The 23,402-nt window shown below is 40.7% G+C and overlaps 1 protein-coding gene across 1 annotated transcript in view; it reads left to right on the forward strand.

Moving 5' to 3' along the window:
* Positions 1-576: 576 nt before the first annotated feature.
* wipi2 (WD repeat domain, phosphoinositide interacting 2) overlaps positions 577-23,402 on the forward strand; it is a 76,681-nt gene continuing 53,855 nt past the window's right edge. Inside the window, exon 1 of the mRNA XM_060840826.1 lies at positions 577-826. Within this exon, the coding sequence (XP_060696809.1) occupies positions 753-826 (74 nt within the window). The 5' untranslated portion in view covers positions 577-752. The remainder of the gene's footprint in view (positions 827-23,402) is intronic.

Consider the following 23,402-nt stretch of genomic DNA (forward strand, 5'->3'; position numbering starts at 1 on the left):
CTTAAGCTGAGAGGGGAAAGATTTAAAAGATTGCAACTTTTGCATTCAGAGGGTGGTGGAGGCTGATACAATTACAATTTTTAAATGGCACCTGGATGGGTACATGAATAGGAAGGGTTTAGAGGGATATATGCCAAATGCTGGCAAATGGGACTAGATTTTTTTGGGATGGACAAGTTAGAGTGAAGGGTGTTTCTATGCTGGACATCTCCATGACTCTATAATGACACTAGGCCATTCCTGATGAAGGGCTTATGCCCGAAACGTCGAATTTCCTATTCCTTGGATGCTGCCTGACCTGCTGTGCTTTAACCAGCAACACATTTTCAACATTGTCTCTTAACAATGAACATTGAAACTTTGGCCTTCCTCGCCAACCTAACAATAACCCAAAGAATTTCTGACTTACACAGGACTACATGGACCTGTATTTGAAGCACCTAGAAGGTAACTGATGACATGAAGGTCAGGAGGTGGTGGTGATGGTGATCTGAGAGTTGCCTGTGGCTTTAATGAGAGGCCGCCATGTTGGGGGTGTGGAGGAGAGGAAGAGCTGGCGCAGGCGCAGTGCGGCTACCGTTGCACAAACACCATGAGAGGTGCGGAGCTCGAGCTGCTGCCCCAGGACCTTCTCTGAAGGAGAAAGAAAACAAGCGTCGCGCCGAGCCCAGTCGGTACTCAGCGGCGGAGCCGGTGCGGGCCTTCCTTACACCCCCCCCCCCAATACCGGGGGGAGGGAAACACCGGGACCGATGAACCTGGCCAGTCAGAGCGGGGAGGGCGGCAGCAGCCAGCTCTTGTTCGCCAACTTCAACCAGGACACCACGTAAGGAGGGCCCGGGGGAACTAGGGCTGGGCTAAGCAAGCCCGGGGATCTGCGGCCTAGGCAAGCACCACCAAGACTGGCACTCAGCCCCTGCCATTCTACCCATCCCCTCCTGCTGCCCCTCCTCCTTGTTGACATTTTTTGAAATAAAAAATGATTTGGCCTCGCGAAGGGTTGCTCAGAGCATCATCAGAGTGGGATTTTAAATGTGCTAAAAGCCAGACATTGAGAAACACTCTGCTTCCCCCCCCCCCCCCGCAATTACTGCTATGCGATTTATTTTTAAAGTGAGATGCAACAGAAGGAAGTGTCAGCTTTGTATGTGGTTGCCAGATCCTAAGCTGCAGCATCCAGTTTGGGTAATGTGTTAGCAACAAGTTTTTTTTGTGCAAAGGCACATTAGGGTCAGTTCATATGGTAGTTTGTGAATACATTTTATGTATAGATTTAGGTTCAATCCAGTGGCTGGAAGGGCAGCTGGAGGGAGGTACTTTTTCAGTGTGGACTAATTTCTGCAGGATTACCAAGTAGCAACTTTTGTATTTTCATACCTTCTCTCTCTTTCTCTCATTGAATATGATGCTTCAGCCCTTCACATGTAATGGGTTATTAAATAATATTATCAGGACTCTTACTAATGGTATGTGAGGGTTCAGATTCATTGAGCTGATTCTGTAGAACCAGATCCATTGGTAACCAATGAAATTAATGTGTTTCAACGCTCGACTACTAATCCTGAGGATCATTCGGTGGACAGTAGGATGGAGGTTGAATTTACCTGCATTTCTTTGAAGGTGGGGCATGTTTTTGCTCTGATCTTGAGAGTTGTGTTGATCAGGGAGCATTTTATTTTAAGAGTGCTTCTACTTAATAGTCCTTTTACAGCTGCAAGTATTTTCAGATGATTAACGATAGGGTGGAATTTCAAAGCTCAATTGTATAGTTTGGAATAGGTCGGCAAGCAGGAGGCTGGAAGAATACAGCAAGCCAGGTAATGTCAGGAGCTGGAGAAGAAACATTGACATCACCACCACCTGATGCTGCCTGACTTGCTGTGTTCTTCCAGCCTCCTGCTTGTCTACCTTGGATTGTAGCATCTGCAGTTTTTTTGTCTCTAATCTAGTTAAGAATAGTACAAATAAGATCACCTAATCACCACACTTTCTCCAAACCACAACTCGTTTGGTTTGTTGTGGCTTGCAATTGTAAATGCACTTAGCCTTGTTCTCGCACTGTTCTCATGGACAGACAAATGATTTGCATGTGGTAGTCCTTCCCTTCATATTCTTTCATAACCTTATTCAACCTAGCAATGAACCCAGGTGAATGTTTTCCAATCTTTTCACTTTGTCTGTGCTTCTCTTCTCAGTTTTAAATGGCCCCTGCCCTTTCTTCTCTGAAAACACCTGCCTTTGTGTTTTAAAAGCCTTCTTAAGCCAATCCTTTTTTCACTGTAATTTGTTCCCTTGAATCTTTTAGATTTCCCCTTTGCAAGTGGTTACTGAGTCTCAAGAGTTTAGGAAAGTTCTGAACTTGAGCAAAGTTTTCTGATTTTCTTGGCAAATTATTTTTATCTGCTGTATTATTTCTATTATGATTGGTTAGGAGCCTCCAGCTATGTTGACATTGTCCATTTTGTGCTGAGTGGTTGTAAACATGTCTGGTACTTGTATTGTGGTGATTTTGAGATTCTGTGACTGCTCCTGCTCTTTGTGTTGAACTCAGCTGCTAAATTGTCATTACTCTATTTCAGATGTTATTGATGCTGCTCCAGATATACAGCATATCATTGGTGGCCAATGGTGATTCTGTTTTGTTTGGACTCGTGTGTTTGTGCTACTTTGTAAACTTACAAATGTTGAAGGGAAAAAGTATCTTTTCTTAAAAAAAACAGGCTAGTTTAGTTACATCAGACACCTGACTTTGAATTCAGTTCAAACTGATTAAAAGTTCCTATCATCGCATTGTAGATGTACGGTCTGGAAAGGGACCTTTCGGTCCAACTCATCCATGCCGACCAGATATCCTAACCTCATCAAGTCCAGTTTGACAGCACTTGGCCCATGTCCCTCAAAACCCTTCCTTTTCATATACTTATCCAAATGCCTTTTAAATGTTATAATTGTATCCACCACTTTCTCTGGCAGCTCATTCCATATATGTGCCACACTTTGTGTGGAACAATTTGCCTCATAGGACCCTTTTAAATATTTCCCCCTCACCCTAGACCTATGCCCTAGACTTCTGGACACTCCCATCCCAGGGAAAACAAAACTTGACAATTTATCCTATCCATGCTCCTCATGATTTTATAAACCTCTAAGGTCACCCCTCAGTCTCTGATGCTCCAGTGAAAACAGCCCCAGCCTAGTCAGCCTCTCCCTATAACTGAAACCCTCCAACCCTGGCAACATCCATGTATATCTTCTGTGAATCCTTTCAAGTTTCACAACAACATCCCTACAGGAGGGAAACTGGAAATGGATACAATATCCCAACAGTGGCCTAACCACTGTCCTGTACGTCTGCAGCATGACCTCCCAACTCCCGTAATCAGTGCTTTGACTGATGAGGGAAAGCATACCAAATACCTCCTTCACTATCCTATGTACCTGTGACTCTACTTTCAAGGAACAATGAACAAGGTCACTTTGTTCAGCAACACTCCCCAGGACCATACTGTTACATCTATAAGTCCTGCCCTGATATGCCTTTACAAAATGTAGCACCTCATGTTTGTCTAAATTAAATTCTGTCTGCCAGTCCTCAGCCCAGTGGCCCATCTGATCAAGATCCCGCTGTAATCTGAGGTAAGATTCTTTACTGTCCACTACACCTCCAACTTTGGTGTCATCTGCAAACTTACTAACTATACCTCCTATGTTCATACCTAAATGATTTATATAAATGACAAAAGACAGTGGACCCAGAACTGATCCTTGTGGCACTCCACTGGTCACAGGCTCCAGTCTGAAAATCAACCCTTAATGTGAACAAAATGCATTCTGGTAGGCCTTCAGTCAGCTTCTCCTTAAGTGGATATTCACATCACAAAATGATTCACGTAATTTCACTAATTTGGATGGAATTTCTTATTTAGACAACATGACAGAGTACCTATCCAATATGGAAACATACAACTTCATGCTAATATAGTAGCGATACATCACCTTGCATTAGGCTACTATTGAATGGAGAGAAAGAGGGTTTTACATCTATACCATGATGACTGAATACTGCTTGACATTAACCTTGGATGTGGAATATCATCAGTCTCCAGCACTCTTATTACTTGAGACAGAAATATGTTTCATAATGTGCTGTGCCGTAGTGATGTAAATGAAGACTTTTTTTTACTCCATATAATCAATTTACAATTGCCATTCTCCATCCAGCTGTGTGTCTGTCTCTCTTCAGGGGGAGAAACCTGTAAGGTGAGTTCTTCCCATGTGCTGTTGCTTATCTCTTAATGATAGGTATGGAATAATTATCTCAAAGAATGGAGAAAAGAATGCCCAGCCAGTTTTTTTCCAGCCTCCAGTTGGCAGCGACTTGGGACTTTGAGGTGGGGAAAAGCGTATTGTCAATTGATAAAATGTCAGCGGTAGCAAGCTGTAATCGAAAGAAAAACAATAGAGATTTATCCTTCACAGATTTTGTTTAGGTTTATTGTCAATAATCAGTCTCCTTTTAATGCAACATTTTGTATGTGTGGGAAAGGTTAACTTTTATATCTATATTATAAGAAGTGATTTTGAAGTAAGTATGAAACTGTTTTCAGAAGATTCCTCAGTGGTAAGGGAAAATGAAAGTGTTGTACACAAAGCTTAAAATATCCTTGTTTGAAGCATTATGCTGAGTTTGCAAATCTGATTTGACAGTGATTGTGGGCAGTGTAAAGAGCTGAACTGATGATTAATTGAAAATAACATGATTATTGGAGTAAAGAATTTGAATTAACCTTTCAAGAGTAGTTGCTGTCTGTGGCTGTGTGGGTTCTTCCCAAATGTTGCAAACTGCTGTTGAATGCCCAAAACTGCAAATGGTCAAGTTGTAGTCTGGCTGATTATTAAATACTTGCGTCATTTCTTTTGTGGTTTGATTTAAAAGTTCAACATTGAGAACTTGATGTACTTGTCCTCAAGCTAAATCATAGTCTCCTAATATATTTTTGTGTGTTTAGTCAGGTGTACAATCAGGCCACCTATTATATGCGCAGATGTTGCACTACAATCTCTTTAGTTTTATTTTCAAGTCTATGCTATATATCTGTCCTGTCATGCACCAATACCCAGTTGAGCAGGTGAGCAATCTGTTCTGGTAAATCTGTCGGATGTCACTTTTGAAATGCTTACAGGAAGGAGTTTTGTAGTGACTTGTTTTTCTTTTCCTTTCTTTAACTCCAAAGCGAGTGCAACGTAAACCCCAAGGAATTGTGACACTTTACAAACCTGACTTATGCATTGGTGTCTTGGTAGATCGTATTGTTTTACTCTGGGGATCATGATCATTGTAAACTGGAGGGTAAAATAGTTCTGTTATGCACAGTATAGACATTCTTAACCCCCCTCACATCTAAGTACTGTCATCATTGATCAGAAACTTTGCACAGATATGAAATGAATAAAGATAAAATTTGAATTCACATAACATGTTTCATGACCTTAGCCTTTGCCAAAATGTTTTAGGATCAATAAAATTGCTTTTTTTTTGGTGTGGTTTCCACTGTTATGAGGGTAAATGTGGCAGATAGGGCTGTACTGTGTACAATTTATGAACGATAGGATGATCTGTTCTTGCTGAAATTAAAGGAAAGTGAGGACTGCAGATGCTGGAGATCAGAGCTGAAAATGTTGCTGGAAAAGCGCAGCAGGTCAGGCAGCATCCAAGGAGCAGGAGAATCGATGTTTCAGGCATGAGCCCTTCTTCACGAATAAGGGCTCCTGAAGAAAGACTCATGCCCGAAACGTTGATTCTCCTGCTCCTTGGATGCTGCCTGACCTGCTGCGCTTTTGCTGAAGTTAAAGTCATGACAAACGTTTGAGATTTGAAATAGCTGTGGATGTTTGTTGGAGTTGGAATGGAGAGGGAAGATGGAATACTGCTTCAAAGAATCTAAATATACAAGGTTATGATTGAAATATTGATATCAGAAATAGGCACTTTCACGAATCCTGGCAAGCAACTCCCTCAAAGCAGCACCCTCTCCCCATCAAAAAAAAGCCTGAGGTGATCCATCAGGTCAGCTGCGTCATGTCACCCTTCTGCAAACTATAGCAGCAACTGTTTGACAGCAAAAGCCTTAGCAAGTCAATTAAGGTCCAGAGCAGTTGTTGAGCTCCTCTGACAATTCCTAGGCCAGAAGGTCTGTGTTCAAGTCCTACTCTGTAGAGATGTCACAAAGTGTCTGAGCAGGCTGATTAAAAATACGTACAGAACAGTTGTTTTCACCACACTTGAATTAATGACACCTTAAGAGTGCCCGAGAAATTGCATTGGCATTTCCTCTGCTACATTGTCATATACAATGAAAAGATATTTGAACAAATGCTGATGCCCTTTTTGGAGCAGGACTGTAAGCACTCAGGCAAGACTCATGCAAAATCCATTTTGACTGACTAGATGTCAAAACAGAGTGCAGGAGAAACTCAGCAGATCTGCCAATATCTGAGGAGAGAGAAACTGAACAGTTTTGAAGAAGTCATGTTGCACTTGAAACATTAACTCTCAGCAGCAAATATTAAGTGTGGTATACAAGAATGCAGGAGAATGATAAAAGGAGCAAGCTGTTTTTGCTTCCTGATATTTAGCTTAGCTAGTTGCATGTTTGCTTGAACAAAAAGAGTTCTGTTTCTACTGAAAACCATTACATGAAGCATTAGCTGTTTCTAGAGATGTTGCTTGATTTGTTGAATGTTTCCAATAGTTTCTATTTTACTTAAAGGTAAGATTGGTAATTGAACATTTGAGATGATAGTCACCACTTAAGGAAAATGTAAACTGCGTGCAAAGTATTGATTGCTGGCCAAGGAAATGGTTCCATGGTGGAAACAGCTTAATAAATATCTTGAATTTAATATTTAATTTCTTTTAACTCTACTATATATGTGAAAGGTAGTGAAACAAGTAGTCAAGACGTTGTAACTTTAAGGGTAAATAACCTTACTCAAAGTCTTTACGTGAAATCAATTTAATTTGATTAAAGGTGTTCGATTAATAGAAGTTTGTCACAATAGGGCCAGATACAAACTCTAGTTGTCAATGTTTGTTATGACTATATTGAAATTCTAAACAACTTTGTTTCCGGGTTGGCCTCTAATTATTCTCCAAAGTTTTGAGGGATAGAAAGTTACTTATTACTGATGATAAGTAATAACAGTTGATAGTATGACTGGATTAGACTAGAAGTTTTATTTTTCATTTTATTTACTGTGGAGGTCTATCACTGAAAGTATCGCACGAGGCTGCCAATGTACTTTTAACAAAAAAAAAAGCTGATTGTACAAAAAACCATAAACTGTATTCCACCTTCCAAGAAGCACTTTACAACAATCTCATAAATATTAGAAATAAAAATTTATTCCTCTTACTCCAGTAATAAATAGAAATATCTAGTAAAATAATTTTTACTCTAATAACAAATAATATGATAGAGACTCAAACTTCAGTATATTAAAGATACTCAAACTTCTCTGTGCAAACGTTTCTTGCTCAGCAAGAGCAGCTATAATTGGTTTCCTTTGGGCAAATTTGTGTGCGTTCACTTAATGGTATTTTCTTCAGTTGGTTTTCTCCCCAAGATCTGTAAAGCAACTGACTAACTTGGGTCACTATTACTACTTCATTATCAGCTCCTTAAACTCCTGTCCCCAACAGCCTTGTTAGATAGCTATTTTCTGATTCTTCTGCTGTTGTCATCTTCTGGAGCTTTCTCAAGCTGACATCTAAGCAATTTGGTACTTCTCCCCAGCCCTGACTACTTAAAAAGTACTAATAGCAGGTCTACAGCTATGGGCCTCCACGTCTCCTTGTGTGAACCTGCTTCTGGACTCTTTCCTGTCTGTGGAAGTTGTAAGACTCAAGTCAGTTGAATTGGCAGAATGTATATGGAGCTGGAAAACTAAAATCCAAGTTCTTGAGTAATACTATATTATGAACCTTCATAACATTGGCCTTTTGAGAAATAAAGGCTTCGAGGGAAGATACTGACTATGATCTGACACCCTAGGGAGTTAGAAAAAGTGCAAGTAATTGCCCCAATTTTGAAGTACAGCATTTTCTTTCTGCACCAGAGACAATAACTTTGCCAACATAGAGTGACACAGGAATTTATTGGATTGTTTTTCCTTCTAGCTTTTGGGACTGATTGTTTCATAGGCATTCCTTGTATCAGTATTTTGTTGTACTGTTTTACTTCTGTATTCTGATAAACATGATTTGGACTTTTATCCTGAATTACACAATTTGGCTGGCATGGCAGTCACCAACAGCAGTTGTGGTTGGGAAGGTGAGAACCATTGTGCAAATATGATGTGATGTAAAGTGCAAGTATCGTTGGTGGTTGGTCCTGTGGCATTATATTTCTATTTGCAGCAAGTTAAAAAAAGTAGTAAATGTCAGGTCTTAAGGTTTTTAAAACAAACTATTACCCTAAGTTCACTGAACACTAGAGTGAGGAGATGGTCAAAATTATACCAATTCCCATTTCTTTGATTTAACAAGTTATAAGTTAACTGAACTTGATAATTTAAATAATAAACTCAGCTTGTTTTTGGTTGAAATATATCAGAAATTCTGCTGCTGTGTAGGTGTTTTTGCAGAATTATGTTGAGTGCAGTCTAGCTTATTGACCTTAGCACTAAAAAGATCCTTACTCTGTAAGGTTTTACTGTTCAGTTTGAATCCCATTATCGAAAAATGCTTCCAGTTTTTATTTGAATAAGGACAGTGAATAGGCTAGCATAGTTGACCCACTATTGTAGTTCATTAGTCATCGAAATGTTGGCAACCTTTTCAACTACATTGATTTGGTATATTCAATCATTGCTCCAGCATAGTAACTGAGAGGAGATGTACAATATCAGCAGCAAATAACAGCCATCAGGTTCCCAGTATTGTAAAATACTTAGATGCCACTTGTATAGTGCAGATACAATTAGTTTTCTATGAATGAATGGCAGTGTTTCTCTCGCCCACCCCCCCCACTTGAACCTTTGCCAATATTGAAAAAGATTGGCCATTGTATGTCAATATAATTGATATAATCAGACAGCATTGACATTTTAAAAGGTTTCATTTCAAAGCTCAATTAAAGAAAGTGCTTGTATTTACATACTCAGGAAGTTGAAAAGTTTATCCCAGAAAAACTGAAAATGCTGGAACCAGTCAGGTCAGGCAGCAGAGCCTTTGTGATACAAGATAGTTAACCTGAATAGCTCATTTTACTTCAGACTTTATTTGGTACTACCTGACGTTTTTCTATTTGAAATTTCCAGCAACTATTATAATTTACTTTTTGAATTACTTTGGAGATGTAGTCTTTTATGCCTTTGAAAGCCAGTTTACCATTTTCAGAACTTGACATAGATATGGCAGTTCAATCAATTTTTGACAGTATTCGTCAGTGCCAAGGGACTGTTTATTCTCTATTCTTCATATAGTGCCATGAGATCTGAGAACCTTTGTTTTTTGGATGGGATATTAAACCACGTGGGCAGATTTAATGAAGCTGTATTTCACTTCTGGTAAAGTGTGGTGGTGGAATGGAAGCAATATTAAAACATGCAGAAGTCTCTGACAGTGCGATTCTGTCTTAGTATTGAACTGTCATGCCAGTTAGTGTAGGGTTTAAGCCTGCATTTTCCAGCTAATTAATATAATTTCATGCATTTATATTCTGCATTATTGTTTGAGTATTGAAAGCATTTCTAGGGTTCATTCATTTGAGATGTGGTTTTGCTGACTGGATCAACATTTATTGCCCATCAGAAGAGAATAGGGAACTGTAGCCTTGAGTATTGATGCAGTCCAATTTTTTGTTGGTAGACTGACAAATCTGAGTGAGCTCCAGAATTTTGACCCAGTGATACTGGGATCTTTCAAATCAGATGGTGTGAAGAAGCAACAAAGAGTATTGATGAGCACAGAGTGGTAGAAGTGATCTATATGGACTTTCAGTAAGGCATTCGACAAGATTCCCCATGGGAGACTGGTTAGCAAGGTTAGATCTCATGGAACATAAGGAGGGGAATTTTCAGATGGTGGTGTTCTCATGTTTTTCTGCCCTTATCCTCCGTAGTGGTAGTGTGTGAGTTGGAAGATGTTGTCTAAGGAGCATTGGTGAATTTCTGCAGTGCATTTTGTGGATGATGCACACTGCTGCTAAAGAGTGTCAATGGCGATGGTGAATGTTTGTGGATTCAAACCTACTAGTTAAGTGGGCTTCATTGTCCTCAATGGTATCAAGCGTCTTGTATTGTTAGAACTGCCTTCATCCAATTAAGTACATTAAGGAGGACAAAAGGGTAACGAGGGAGAGAATAGGGCTCCTCAGGTGGAGCTGCAGGAGATGGGGCAGATACTAAACGAGTATTTTGCATCAGTATTTACTGTGGAAAAGGACATGGAAGATATAGAATGTAGGGAAATAGATGGTGACATCTTGAAAAATGTCCATATTACAGACGAGGAAGTGCTGGATGTCTTGAAAATCACAAGTGGATAAATCCCCAGGACCTGATCAGGTGTACTCTGGGAAGCTAGGGAATTGATTGCTGGGCCTCTTACCGAGATATTTGTATCATTAATAGTCACAGGTGAGGTGCTGGAAGATTGGAGGTTGGCTAACGTGGTGCCACTGTTTAAGAAAGGTGGTAAGGACAAGCCAGGGAACTATAGAACCAGTGAGCCTGACGTCGGTGGTGGGCAAGTTCTTGGAGGGAATCCTGAGGGACCAGGATGTACATGTATTTGGAAAGGCAAGGACTGATTAGGGATAGACAACATGGCTTTATGAGTGGGAAATCATGTCTCACAAACTTGACTAAGTTTTTCTTTGAAGAAGCAACAGAGTATTGATGAGCGCAGAATGGTAGATGTGATCTATATGCACTTCAGTGAGGCATTTAACAAGGTTCCCCATGAGAGACTGGTTAGCAAGGTTAGATCTCATGGAATATAAGGAGAACTTGCCATTTGGATACAGAACTGGCTCAAAGGTAGAAGACAGAAGGTGGTGATGGTGGAGGGTTGTTTTTCAGACTGGAGGCCTGTGACCAGTGGTATGTCATAAGGATCGGTGCTGGGTCAACTACTTTTCATCATTTACATAAATGCTTTGGATGGGAACATAAGAGGTATAGTTATAAGTTTGTAGATGACACCAAAATTGGAGATGTAGTGAACAGCGAAGAAGGTTACCTCAGATTACAATGGTATCTTGATCAGATGGGCCAATGGGCTGAAGAGTGGTAGATGGAGTTTAATTTAATAAGTGTGAGGTGCTGCATTTTGGGAAAGCAAATCTTAGTAGGACTTATACACTTAATGGTAAAGTCCTAGGGAATGTTCCTGAACAAAGATCTTGGAGTACAGTTTCATAGCACCCTGAAAGTGGAGTCACAGGTAGATAGGATAGTGAAGAAGGCGTTTTGTATGCTTTCCTTTATTGGTCAGAGTATTGAGTACAGGAGTTGGGAAGTCATGTTGTGGTTGTACAAAACATTGGTTAGGCCACTGTTGGAATATTGCTTGTATATTTCCTATCGGAAAGATGTTGTGAAACTTGAAAGGGTTCAGAAAGATTTACAAGGATGTTGCCAGGGTTGGAGGATTTGAGCTATTGGGGGAGGTTGAATAGGCTCGGGCTGTCTTCCCTGGAGTGTCGGAGGATGATGGGTGACCTTATAGAGGTTTATAAAATCATGAGGGGCATAGATAGTGTAAACAGACAAAGTCTTTTCCCTGGGGTGGGGGAATCCATAACTAGAGGGCATAGGTTTAGGGTGAGAGGGGAAAGATGTAAAAGAGACCTAAGAGGCAACGTTTTCACACAGAGGGTAGTGCGTTTATGGAATGAGCTTCCAGAGGAAGTGGTGGAGGCTGGTACAATTGCAACATTTAAAAGGCATCTGGAAGGGTATATGAATAGGAAGGGTTTGGAGGGACATGGGCCAGGTGCTGGCAGGTGGGACTAGATTGGTTTGGGATATCTGGTCGGCACGGACAGGTTGGACTGAAGGTTCTGTTTTCATGCTGTACATCTGTATAACTATGACTCTAAGTCTGGAGTATTGCATCACACTCCTGACATGTGTCTTTTAGAGAGTCAAAAGATAAGTTACTCAGTGTAAGATTTCAAGCCTCTAATCTGCTCTATAGCCATTGTATTTATATGTCTCGTCCAGTCAGCGTCTGATCACTGGTAACCCTCAAGGCTGTAGGGATTCAGCGGTGGTTCTACATTTTGAGTTATTGTGTAAGTGCATTGAGTATGGAAACCCTCCCCAAAAAGAGAACCTGAGATACCCACCTAAGTCCATCTCTTAATCACATTTTGAGACTTTTTCTTTCTGGCTTGATGCTCGCTTGAGTTTGTTCTCTTAAATATTTTAAGTTTTTAATTGTATAAGGAGTACACACTGGAAATCCATGAATATGCCTCTTGCTCAAAGTTTGTGAGAAGATTTGTAGCTCGGGTGTTCGTTGTTGTGGTTCAGACATGACGGTACAGAGAACACCTAACGGAGAATTCACCCAAAGGTATACAGGAAAGCCACACACAGTCCTGAACTACGAAAGCAACCACCCCCCCCCACACACACACACACACACACACAAGAAGTTGCATCATGACACTATTCAAAAGGGCCACAACACACTGCAGTACACCAGAACTGCGAAAAGAGGAAGAAGAACACCTATACAATGTATTCACCAAAAACGGATACCATACCCGCGCAATTTCATCAACAGATGCCTAAGGGAAAGACAATGGAACGAGGACATGTCGCAACCCAAAGGACTAGCCACACTACCATACATCAAAAGCATTTCCGAACTGACGGCCAGACTGCTGCGACCACTAGGACTCAACAGCACACAAACCAACTGCCACTCTCAAACAAGAACTCACCAGATCAAACGACCCAATACCCAGCATGAGAAAACCCAATGTAGTGTACAAAATCCCATGCAAGGACTGCACAAAACACTACATAGGACAAACAGGAAGTCAGCTAACGATCTGCATCCATGAACACCAACTAGCCAAGAAATGACACGACTAGCTATCCTTAGCCACACACGCAGATGACAAGCAACATGAATTTGACTGGGACAACACTACTATTATAGGACAAGCCAAACAGTGAACAGCCAGGGAATTCCTAGAGGCATGGCACTCATCCACAGATTCAATCGATAAGCACATCGACCCGGACCCAATATACCGACCACTGCAACAGAAAGCTGGAACTGACAACTGGAAGTAGCAGATTCAAACCACCACAAATGCCAGAGAAAAGATCACAGAAGCGCTTCACGGGAGGCTCCCAAGCACTGAGGATGTCACCTAGACAGGGGACGAAATGTCTGCAACACAAGTTCCCAGCTCGGCAAACAGAACCACAACATGCCTCTTGCTATATTCATCAAGAAATGTTTTCACTTGTGGAAATCCTCCCATAAATAATTAAAAATACAAGGTATTGAGGCCAAATGCACTAATGAAGTAAGCTTCTGTTGTAGGTTCTTTGTAATGGGATATCTCTTCCAGAATTCCTGGAAGGATGGAACCAAAACAATTTTGTCCAGTTAACAGGAAGAGAGAATGGGATTGACATGGAATTCGTTTTGTCGTCTTTTAATGATCTTGATTAACAATTTTTGAGGAGTTTCATAATCTTTTTGTTCTTTCATGTTCATGGATGCATATTAAAGCCTAGTACAATTGGCATTAAGTTATACAGCTTGCTAAAGATCTGATTGCATACTTGCTTAGGTACACAGTTTCTGTGGTCAGTTTTGAAATGCTGTTTAAAATCTTAATCTTACCAATGAAGCTGTGTCATTTCTTTGGTTTACTAAAACCTGAATGCATTTGCATCAGTTGCAGTTGGTCTAGCCTGTATATTGAATTCAAATTCTACCATCTCCCACAATGGAATTTGAACCCAGTTCCCCAGAATACCAACCAAGTTTCTGGATTAATAGTCCAATGATGATACCAATAGGCCATTGCTTTGAATTTCTTTTCTCCCACTCCAGGTTCCTTTCCGATTATGCAGTGACATTCTTAACAGTGGTACTGGACAGGTGACACAGGATTCACGAGTTATGCTTGCAGAGAACAGTATCTATTCCCTAATTATACTGACTCCTCTCCAACTAATGTTCCCATTTCTTCCTCCAACTTGAATGGCTCTCTATACAATGGTGTCATGGGCAGTTTTCGCTTTCTCGCAACAGTCCAAGCTCTCAACCACACAGCTTGCAAAAACCTTGAAACTGTTGGATAGTACCAGGGTGGATACTCCTTAAGAGCTGTCCCTTGGATTCCTATACCTGGCTAACTTCAATCACTCCTTCCAATGTTGATTTTGATTTGATTTATTATTGCCACATGTACTGAGATCCAGTGAAAAATATTGTTTTTTGTGCCATTCAGACAAATCACATTTTCTATAAATACTTCAGGATAATAGAACAGAATGCAGAATATAGTTTTGTGGCTACAGAGAAGGTACAGAAAAAGATCAACTCTATTATGAGAGGTCCGTTCAAAAATCTGACAACAGTGGGGAAGAAGTTGTTCTTAAACCTGTCGGAAGGTGTTTTCAAACTTGTATCTTCTGTTGATGGAAGAGACTAAAACTGAGATGGGGGCTCTTTAATTCTTTTGGCTGCTTTGAGGCAGTGGGAAATGGATTTAATGGAAGGATGTTTTTCATGATGGACTGGGCTGCATTGACATCTACTTGTAAGTTCTTATGGTCTTGGGCAGAGTGGTTGTCATACCAAGCTGTGATGCATCCAGATAGGATGCTTCTCATGGTGCATCTTTAAAAATTGATGATGAGTTATTGTGGATGTAAGAATTTCCTTAGCCTTCTGAAGAAGGAGAGGCATTGGCATTTCTTGACTGTAGCGTTGGTGAGGATGCACCAAGGTAGACTTTTGGTGATATTTACTGTTAGGAACTTTAAGCTCTCAACCACCTCCACATCAGCATTATTGATACAGGCATGGGCCTGTCCTCCACCCTGCTTCCTGAAGTCGGTGACCAGCTTCTTCATTTTGCTGACATTGAGGGAGAAATTTTTGCCTTTACACTAGGCCATTAAAGGTGTCTTATCTCTTTTTCCTCTACGGTCTTGTCGTTTGCTTGAGATCTGACCCACTAAAGAGATGAGCAAGCTTCTAAATGGAGTTAGAGCTGAATTTGGCCCCACAGTTGAGTGTATAAGGCTTCTATTAAGGGACTGAGTTATACAGACTTGCAGGGCACCAGTATTGAGGATTATTGTGGAGGACGTGTTGTTGCCTATCCTTATTGATTGTGGTCTGTGGGTCAGGAAGTCAAGGATCCAGTTGCAGAGGGGGAACTATAGTCCTTGGTCTTGGAGTTTTGGAGATTAGTTCTGTTGGAATTGTGGTATTGAAGGCAGAGCTAAAGTCACAACCAAGATTGAATGATACGCAGTTCTCCTATAATGGGGAGAAAGTGGGGACTGCAGATGCTGGAGACCAGAGTTGAAAAATGTGGTGCTGGAAAAACACAGCAGGTCAGGCAGCATCCGAGGAACAGGAAAATCGACGTTTTGGGCATAAGCCCTTCTTGCTGAAAAAGTGCTTATGCCCAAAACGTTGATTCTCCTGCTCCTTGGATGCTGCCTGGCCTGCTGTGTTTTTCCAGCACCACATTTTTCAACTCAGTTCTCCTATAACACCACAGTTGCATTCCAGCGAACATTCGCTTAATAGGAATAATGGGGCATGTGGGAAAATTGAGGCTAGAGGCAGACCAGCAAAAAATATCAGTCACGATCACTCAAATCACTCAAAAGATAAATGCAAAATATAGCACGGTCTGAATGAAGGTTGAAATAATATTTATTAATGAAATGAAAGTAAACTTAACACAGTACATTTTTTAAAGATGTAAGAAAGTTGCTGTCTGTATAGTACCACTCAGCTGCGCAGAATGTTACGAAGACCAGCACGGACATTGCACATGCAGAATGACACAAAGACAAGCATCGTTTCGCATATGTGCGGAACGGTGCAGACACTTCACGTGCAGAATGCCATGGACATTGGCGCATGCACATAATGAAGCACAAACTGATCTCTGCTGGAACTGCACTATTGCCAACGGAGGTATGCATTCTCAAAAATACCATTTCCCAATTCTCAGCGATGTTATAGCCAAACTGCGCTGCCAAAATGCACATTATCCCAGAACTACCCATACTTAATGCAAGGGTTGGGCAACCTTCTGGAGCAGTTGGCTTACTCCTCACTGATATATCATGTCTGAACATTAGATTACTGCTCCTCCGTTCTGACTCGAAGTTGCTACAATAGCAAACACTTCCAGCAGATAGATTCACTGATCACCACCTTGGTGTCCAGCAGTTTCCAAATGCTGCAATTGCAACTCATCACCTGACTTGCTTTTTATTTTGCATTTTATTTATTAAAAAAATCACTAATATTCCTGCTCTTTACACTTGAGAAAACCCCAATCGTCATTTTTATGCACTAATATTAATCTTCTACTCAACAAGCTCTTTTTACAATAATAAAGAAATTAAACGCAAACTAAATACTGATCTTTTACTTAAAGGCTAGAGATACTCACCAATCACTGCTTTATTTGAGCAAAAGCAGCAAAACACCTCCCCCACCCCCCTTAACACCATGAGACCTCCAATTCTCATGCTATATTGTAAATCTCACTAAATTGGCTCCTGCTATAAGCTCCCAACATATAGGAGCTCTATAAGTCAGTTAATGAGGATCCAGTTTCAGTTCATTGTCAACTAGGCCGCTCTTTCAATGCACCCTGGAACAATAAACCTGCTCAAAACTTGCAAGTGCAGAATTTTAAACTGCAGGTGTTATTTGAATGTCAGCTACACTTTGCAATCTAAATTAGGCTTGCACAAAATAAAGATTTAGACATTTTTAATGCAGCATATGTATGCACCCAGACCAAGGCTGAACTGAATGTGCTCGCTAAATTTGTATGCTCCAGCTACAAATGCATTTTCTATAGCTCTTTCATTTATCGCAAATTAATGTTGCATAGCCAGTACTGGAAAGCTAGCCAGTGCAATAATCTCTTAATGCTGTTCTCCCAAAACTGACCTTTTTCATTGTACTCTATTGTCTAGAATTTAATGTTAAGAGGATCTTCTCCACATAATCAAGTAGGGAATAAAAGGTTTTGTTTGGCTTAGTAGGCTCAGGAGTTGTGCTGCCTAGAATTACAAAAAGGGGACATGAGCTAGCTTTGGCAAATAGAGTTACAGAGAATCCATCATCAGGGCAAAAGGGTAACTTGGGAGAGAATAGGGCTCCTCAAAAATCAGTAAGGCAGCCTGTGTGTGGAGCTGCAAGAGACACTAAACGAGTATTTTGCACCAGTGATTACTGTGGAGAAGGACATGGGGAATATAGAATGTAGGGAAATAGACAGTGCCATGTTGACAAATGTCCATATTACAGAGGAGAAGGTCGTAAAATGCTTGAAGGCGGATAATTCCGTGGGACCTGATCAGGGTTTACCCTAAAACTCTGTGGGCAGCTAGGGATGTGATTGCTGGGCCCCGTGTCCAGATATTTGGATCATCAGTAGTCACAGGTGAGGTATTAGAAGACTGGAGGATGGCTTACATGGTGCCACTGTTTAAGAAAAGTGGTAAGGATTATAGACCAGTGAACCTGACTTTGGTGGTGGGCAAGATGTTGGAGGGAATCCTGAGGGACAGGATTTCATGTATTTGGAAAGGCAAGGCCTGTTTAGGGATAATCAGCATGGCTTTGTGCATGGGAAACAGTGTCTCACTGACTTGTTAGTGCGAAGGTTACCTCAAAGAACAGTGGCGTCTTGATCAGATGGGCCAATGGGCTGGGGAGTGGCAAATACAGTTTAATTCTTAGATAAATGTGAGGTGCTGCATTTTGGAAAGGCAAATCAGGGCAGGACTTGTACACTTAATGATAAGGTCCTGAGCAGTGCTGCTGCTCAGGACCTGCATGTTCATAATTCCTTGAAAGTGGAGTCGCAGGTAGATTGGATAGTGAAGGCAGTGTTTGGTATACTTTTCTTTATTGGTCAGAGCATCGAGTATAGGAGTTGGGAGGTCATGTTGCGGCTGCATAGAACATTGGTTAGGCCACTTTTTGGAATATTGAATATCTGAACGATGTTGTGAAATTTGAAAGGGGTCAGAAAAGATTTACAAGGATGTTGCCAGGGTTGGCAGGTTTGAGCTATAAGGAGAAACTTTTTACTTGATAAGCTTGGTTCAAGAATCAAGTCTTCTTCTTTCTGTTGTTTAGACTTATCCTATATTTTGAGGCCATGCTGGAATTTTAATGAAGGAATATGAGCTTGTGTTGGTTACTAGCTGGCCTGCTGCATATTTTATTTTTGTCTGACAAGTCACATCATCCTGGTGCTTCTCACCACTCAGTGTAAAAATGAACATCAATATCGTTATGTTTTCCTGGGATTGACAAGTCTGTACTTGTCCAAATCTTGCTACTTAAGGCCCTTCCAATGATGTGTGTATTTTATGTCTGTAGTCCCTTCACCCCAACTTTTTGATTCATTTCTGTAGGAGATGTATCGACTATGTATGGTTTTATTTTCTTAAAGGTATTTCACCTTCTGTACTGATTTCTTAAACATTTAAAAGAAAATATTCTGGTGTTTAGTTGCAGTCTTACAGATTTGACCATACTCCTGTGCTGGTTTTTATTTTTGCCCCGTAATTATTGATTTCTCTAGGCCAGTTTTCCTACATAAGAAATCGGAGCAGAAGTAGGTCGTATGGCCTTTGGAGCCTGCTCCGCCATTCAATAAGATCATGGTTGATCTTTTTGTGGATTGAGATCCACTTACCCACACTCTTACTGTATCCCTTATTCCTTTATTGTTCAGAAAAATATTTAGCTTTAAAAATGTTTACTGAAGTAGCATCAGCTACTTCACTGGGCAAGGAATTCCATAGATTAATGACTCTCTGGGTGAAAAAGTTCCTTCTTGATTCAGTCCTAAATTTGCTCCCTCTAATCTTGAGGCTATACCCTCTTGTCCTACCTTCACCTGCCAATGGAAACATCCTCTCTACTTCAATTTTAATTATTCCCTTCATAATTTTATATGTTTCTATAAGATCCCCTCTCAATCTTCTGAATGGCAATGAATATAATCCCAATCTTCTCGTTTCTATTCATAAACCAACCCCCTCAACTCTGGAATCAACCTCGTGAAACTCCTCTGCATCCCCTTCAGTGCTATCACATCCTTTCTCAAGTAAGGAGACCTAAACTGCACACAGTACTCAAGGCATGGGCCTCACCAGTATCTTGTATAGCTGCAACATAATCTCTCTGTTTTTAAACTTGATCCCTTTAGCATTGAAGGACAAAATTCCATTTGCCTTCCGAATTACTTGTACCTGCAGACTAACCTTCTGTGATTCATGCACAAGGACAGCCAGGTCCCTCTACATAGTAGCATGCTGCAACTTTTACCATACGAGTAATAATCCTTTTCGTTATTACTGCTACCAAAATGGATAACTTCACATTTATTTACATTGTATTCCATCTATCAGACCTTTGTCATTCACTCAATGTATCATACTTTCCTCTTCAAAATTTTACAGTTCTCTGCCACTCATCTTGGTGTCATCTGCAAACTTTGACACTCGACACATGGTCCCCAACTTCAAATTATCTATATAAATTATAAATAATTGCGGTCCCAACATTGATCCCTCAGGCACACCACTAGTAACTGATTGATTGCCAGCTAGAATAGCATTGATTTTCCCCCCCCCCCCTTGCTTCCTGTTAGTCAACCAATCCTCTATCCATGCTGATACTCTACCCCTAACATCACGCATCCTTATCTTATGCAGCAGCCTCTTGTGCGGCACATTGTCGAAGACCTTTGGAAATCTAGATACACCGCATCTACTGGGTCCCACTGTCCACATTGCTCATAATGTCTTCATAGAATTCCAAAAGATCTGTCAAGCATGACCTGCCTTTCATGAACTCGTACTGCTTTTGTCCAGCAGGACAATTTCTATCTAGATGCCTTGCTATTTCTTCATTGATAATAGACTCCAGGATCTTCCCTGCTACACAGGTTAAGCTAACCAATCTATAATTTCTCATCTTTTATCTACCTTCCTTTTTATACAGTGGCATCACTTTTGCTGTTTTGTGGTCTGTTGGGACTACCCCAGAATCCAGCGAATTTTGGAAGATTACGGCCAGTGTACCTGCTATTTCTCCTGCCATCTTTTTATTGTCTTTGGCTGCATTCCAGCAGGGCTAGGAGACTCATCAATCCTTAGCTCCATTAGCTTGTCCAATACTACATCTTCTGCAGTAATTGTTTCCAGGTCCTCGCCTTCCTTCATCTTTGTCAAATACTGGCATGTTATTAGTGTCCTCCACTATGAAGACTGACACACAATACCTGTTCAATGCCTTGGCCATTCATCATATTCCATAACTAAATTCTTCTTCTCATCCTCTAGCCTCTATCTTTTGTCTTATATATTTATATAAACTTTGCTGTCTGTCTTTGTATTCTGTGCTAGTCTTCGCTCATGTTCTATCTTTCTTTGCTTTATAGCTCTTTTTGTGGCTTTCTTATGACCTTGAAGGTTTTTTCAGTCTTCTAGTTTCATGTTGTTTTGGCCTTCTCTCTCAATTTGATAGCCTCCCTCATTTCCTTAGACACCCATGGCAGATTATTCCTTTTTTAAAAACAGTCCATCCTTTTCATTGAAATATATTTTTGCTGAGCGCTTTGAAAGTCCTTCACTGCTTGTCAACTGTCCCACCAGAAAATCTTTGTGCCCAGTCCTCCCTCATTCTATTGTAGTTCCCCTTGTTCAATCACAGGACCCTGTTATTGGGTTGTATCTTCGCAGTCTTCATCTGTATTCTAAATTCAACCATACTGTTGATTACTCCTTCCAAGAGGATCCCTCGCTATCATTAATTATTCCTGTCTCATTACACAGGACCAGCTCTAGGATAACTTGTTCCCTTGTCGGTTCCATTACATACTGTTCAAGCAAACTATCACGGATATACTAAACAAACTCTTCCTCAAGGCAACCCTGACCGAGCTGGTTCGACCAACCTACGTGTAGAGTAAAACCCCCCCGTGTTAATTGCTATACCATTTTACAGGCATTGGTTATTTCTTTATTTATTGCCTGCCCCAGTTTGATGTTATTATTTGCTGACTACCTTCCTATCTTTCCTTCTGAATAGTCTGGTACACCTGGATATTTAACTCCAGTCGTGACCATCCTATAACCACATGTCCATCATGGCTACCAAATCCTATTCAATTGTGATGATTTGTGCTGTTAACTCATCAATCTTGTTAACGAATGCTGCGAGCATTCAGGTAAATGACCAATGTTAGTTTCTTTCTCTTGAGTTTCTTACACATTTGATGCAACTGCAATACGCCAACTTCTGTGAACAGTCAAAATTTATTAAGCAAATACAGGCTTTGGAGGATCACTTAACACATCACAATGCCTGTGAAGCGTGTCAAGACAAGCTCTCTGAACAAAGGAACAGTCCTTCCTTTATACAAAATCTTTAGATCAGTCAGTAATGCCGACAAGACAACCCCCAGTCATTCCCCCACAGTCACGTTACTCGACACAATGTAGTGATCACATCATTTCCAGAGATAATGTGATTAAATCATTCTTTAATGGCAAGATCTGATGTAAATTGTATTGTTTAACTGCAGAGAGTAGTCACAATTTTAGTAGCAATGTTCTTCTTGATTCTGAATAGGGGATGATACTGTAAATTCTTGTACTCTGAAAAGCTAGGAAATGACCATGCAAATAGCTCTGAATGGCAAGAGATGTGAATGTAAATCCCTTAACATTCTACCTGGAAGACAGACATACCACCCTAAAACAGAGGCATACCATCCTACCCCTGGTGCATCCAATTTCCTGCGGGTCCGCAGAGCAAAGTAACCCTTTAATATCTCGCCTTTATACTAGATTTCTTACCCTCATGATTTTCACCATCTCTAATAATATCTCCTGAGTTATTCCTTCCTTTCATAGTCTGCCTTGAACTTAAACCCTCCTGCTAACACATGCTAACCTGGTGCTTACCTTTTTATTTTCCTGTCTGATGTTGTAAAACTTCATGCCACTTTTCCTTGGGAACATAAGTTTTCATTTGTATTATTGTTAAAATTGACCAACCTTGACAAAGTAATGTATGAATACAATAAAGCATTGCTTGAGTCAACGCTTGGATTTGTAAAGCATGATAATTATTGATATTTCAGAACTCTGGACATGTAGTTATTTTAGTCAAACCAGCAAATTCTGCAGCTGTTTTAAAGCTTTGGGGTCTCAGCGAAAGAATACTATCCAGGATATCATTTTGCTCCTTTTCAACTAGTTTCATGGGATTATCGATGTTAAACCAAAAAATTCTTATGGGAACCCATTAACAAAAGACCATAAGACATAGGAGTGGAAGTAAGGCCATTCGGCCCATCGACTCCACTCCGCCATTCAATCATGGCTGATGGGCATTTCAACTCCACCTACCCGCATTCTCCCCGTAGCCCTTAATTCCTCGAGACAACCAAAATCTATCGATCTCTGCCTTGAAGACATTTAGCGTCCCGGCCTCCGCTGCACTCCATGGCAATGAATTCCACAGGCCCACCACTCTCTGGCTGAAGAAACGTCTCCGCATTTCTGTTCTGAATTTACCCCCTCTAATTTTAAGGCTGTGTCCACGGGTCCTAGTCTCTTCGCCTAACGGAAACAACTTCCTAGCGTCCACCCTTTCCAAGCCATATATTATCTTGTACGTCTCTATTAAGTCTCCCCTTAATCTTCTAAACTCCAATGAATACAGTCCCAGGATCCTTAGTCATTCCTCATATGTTAGACCAACCATTCCAGGGATCATCCGTGTGAATCTCCGCTGGACACGTTCCAGTGCCAGTATGTCCTTCCTGAGGTGTGGGGACCAAAACTGGACACAGTACTCCAAATGGGGCCTAACCAGAGCCTTATAAAGTCTCAGTAGCACATCCCTGCTTTTATATTCCAACCCTCTTGAGATAAGTGACAACATTGCATTCGCTTTCTTAATCACGGACACAACCTGCATGTTTACCTTTAGAGAATCCTCGTCTAGCACTCCCAGATCCCTTTGTACTTTGGCTTTACGAATTTTCTCACTGTTTAGAAAGTAGTCTATGCTTTTATTTTTTTTGCCAAAGTGCAAGAGCTCGCATTTGCTCACATAGAAT

This window comes from Hemiscyllium ocellatum, chromosome 20, assembly GCF_020745735.1.
Source record: "Hemiscyllium ocellatum isolate sHemOce1 chromosome 20, sHemOce1.pat.X.cur, whole genome shotgun sequence".
Lineage (NCBI taxonomy): Eukaryota > Metazoa > Chordata > Chondrichthyes > Orectolobiformes > Hemiscylliidae > Hemiscyllium > Hemiscyllium ocellatum.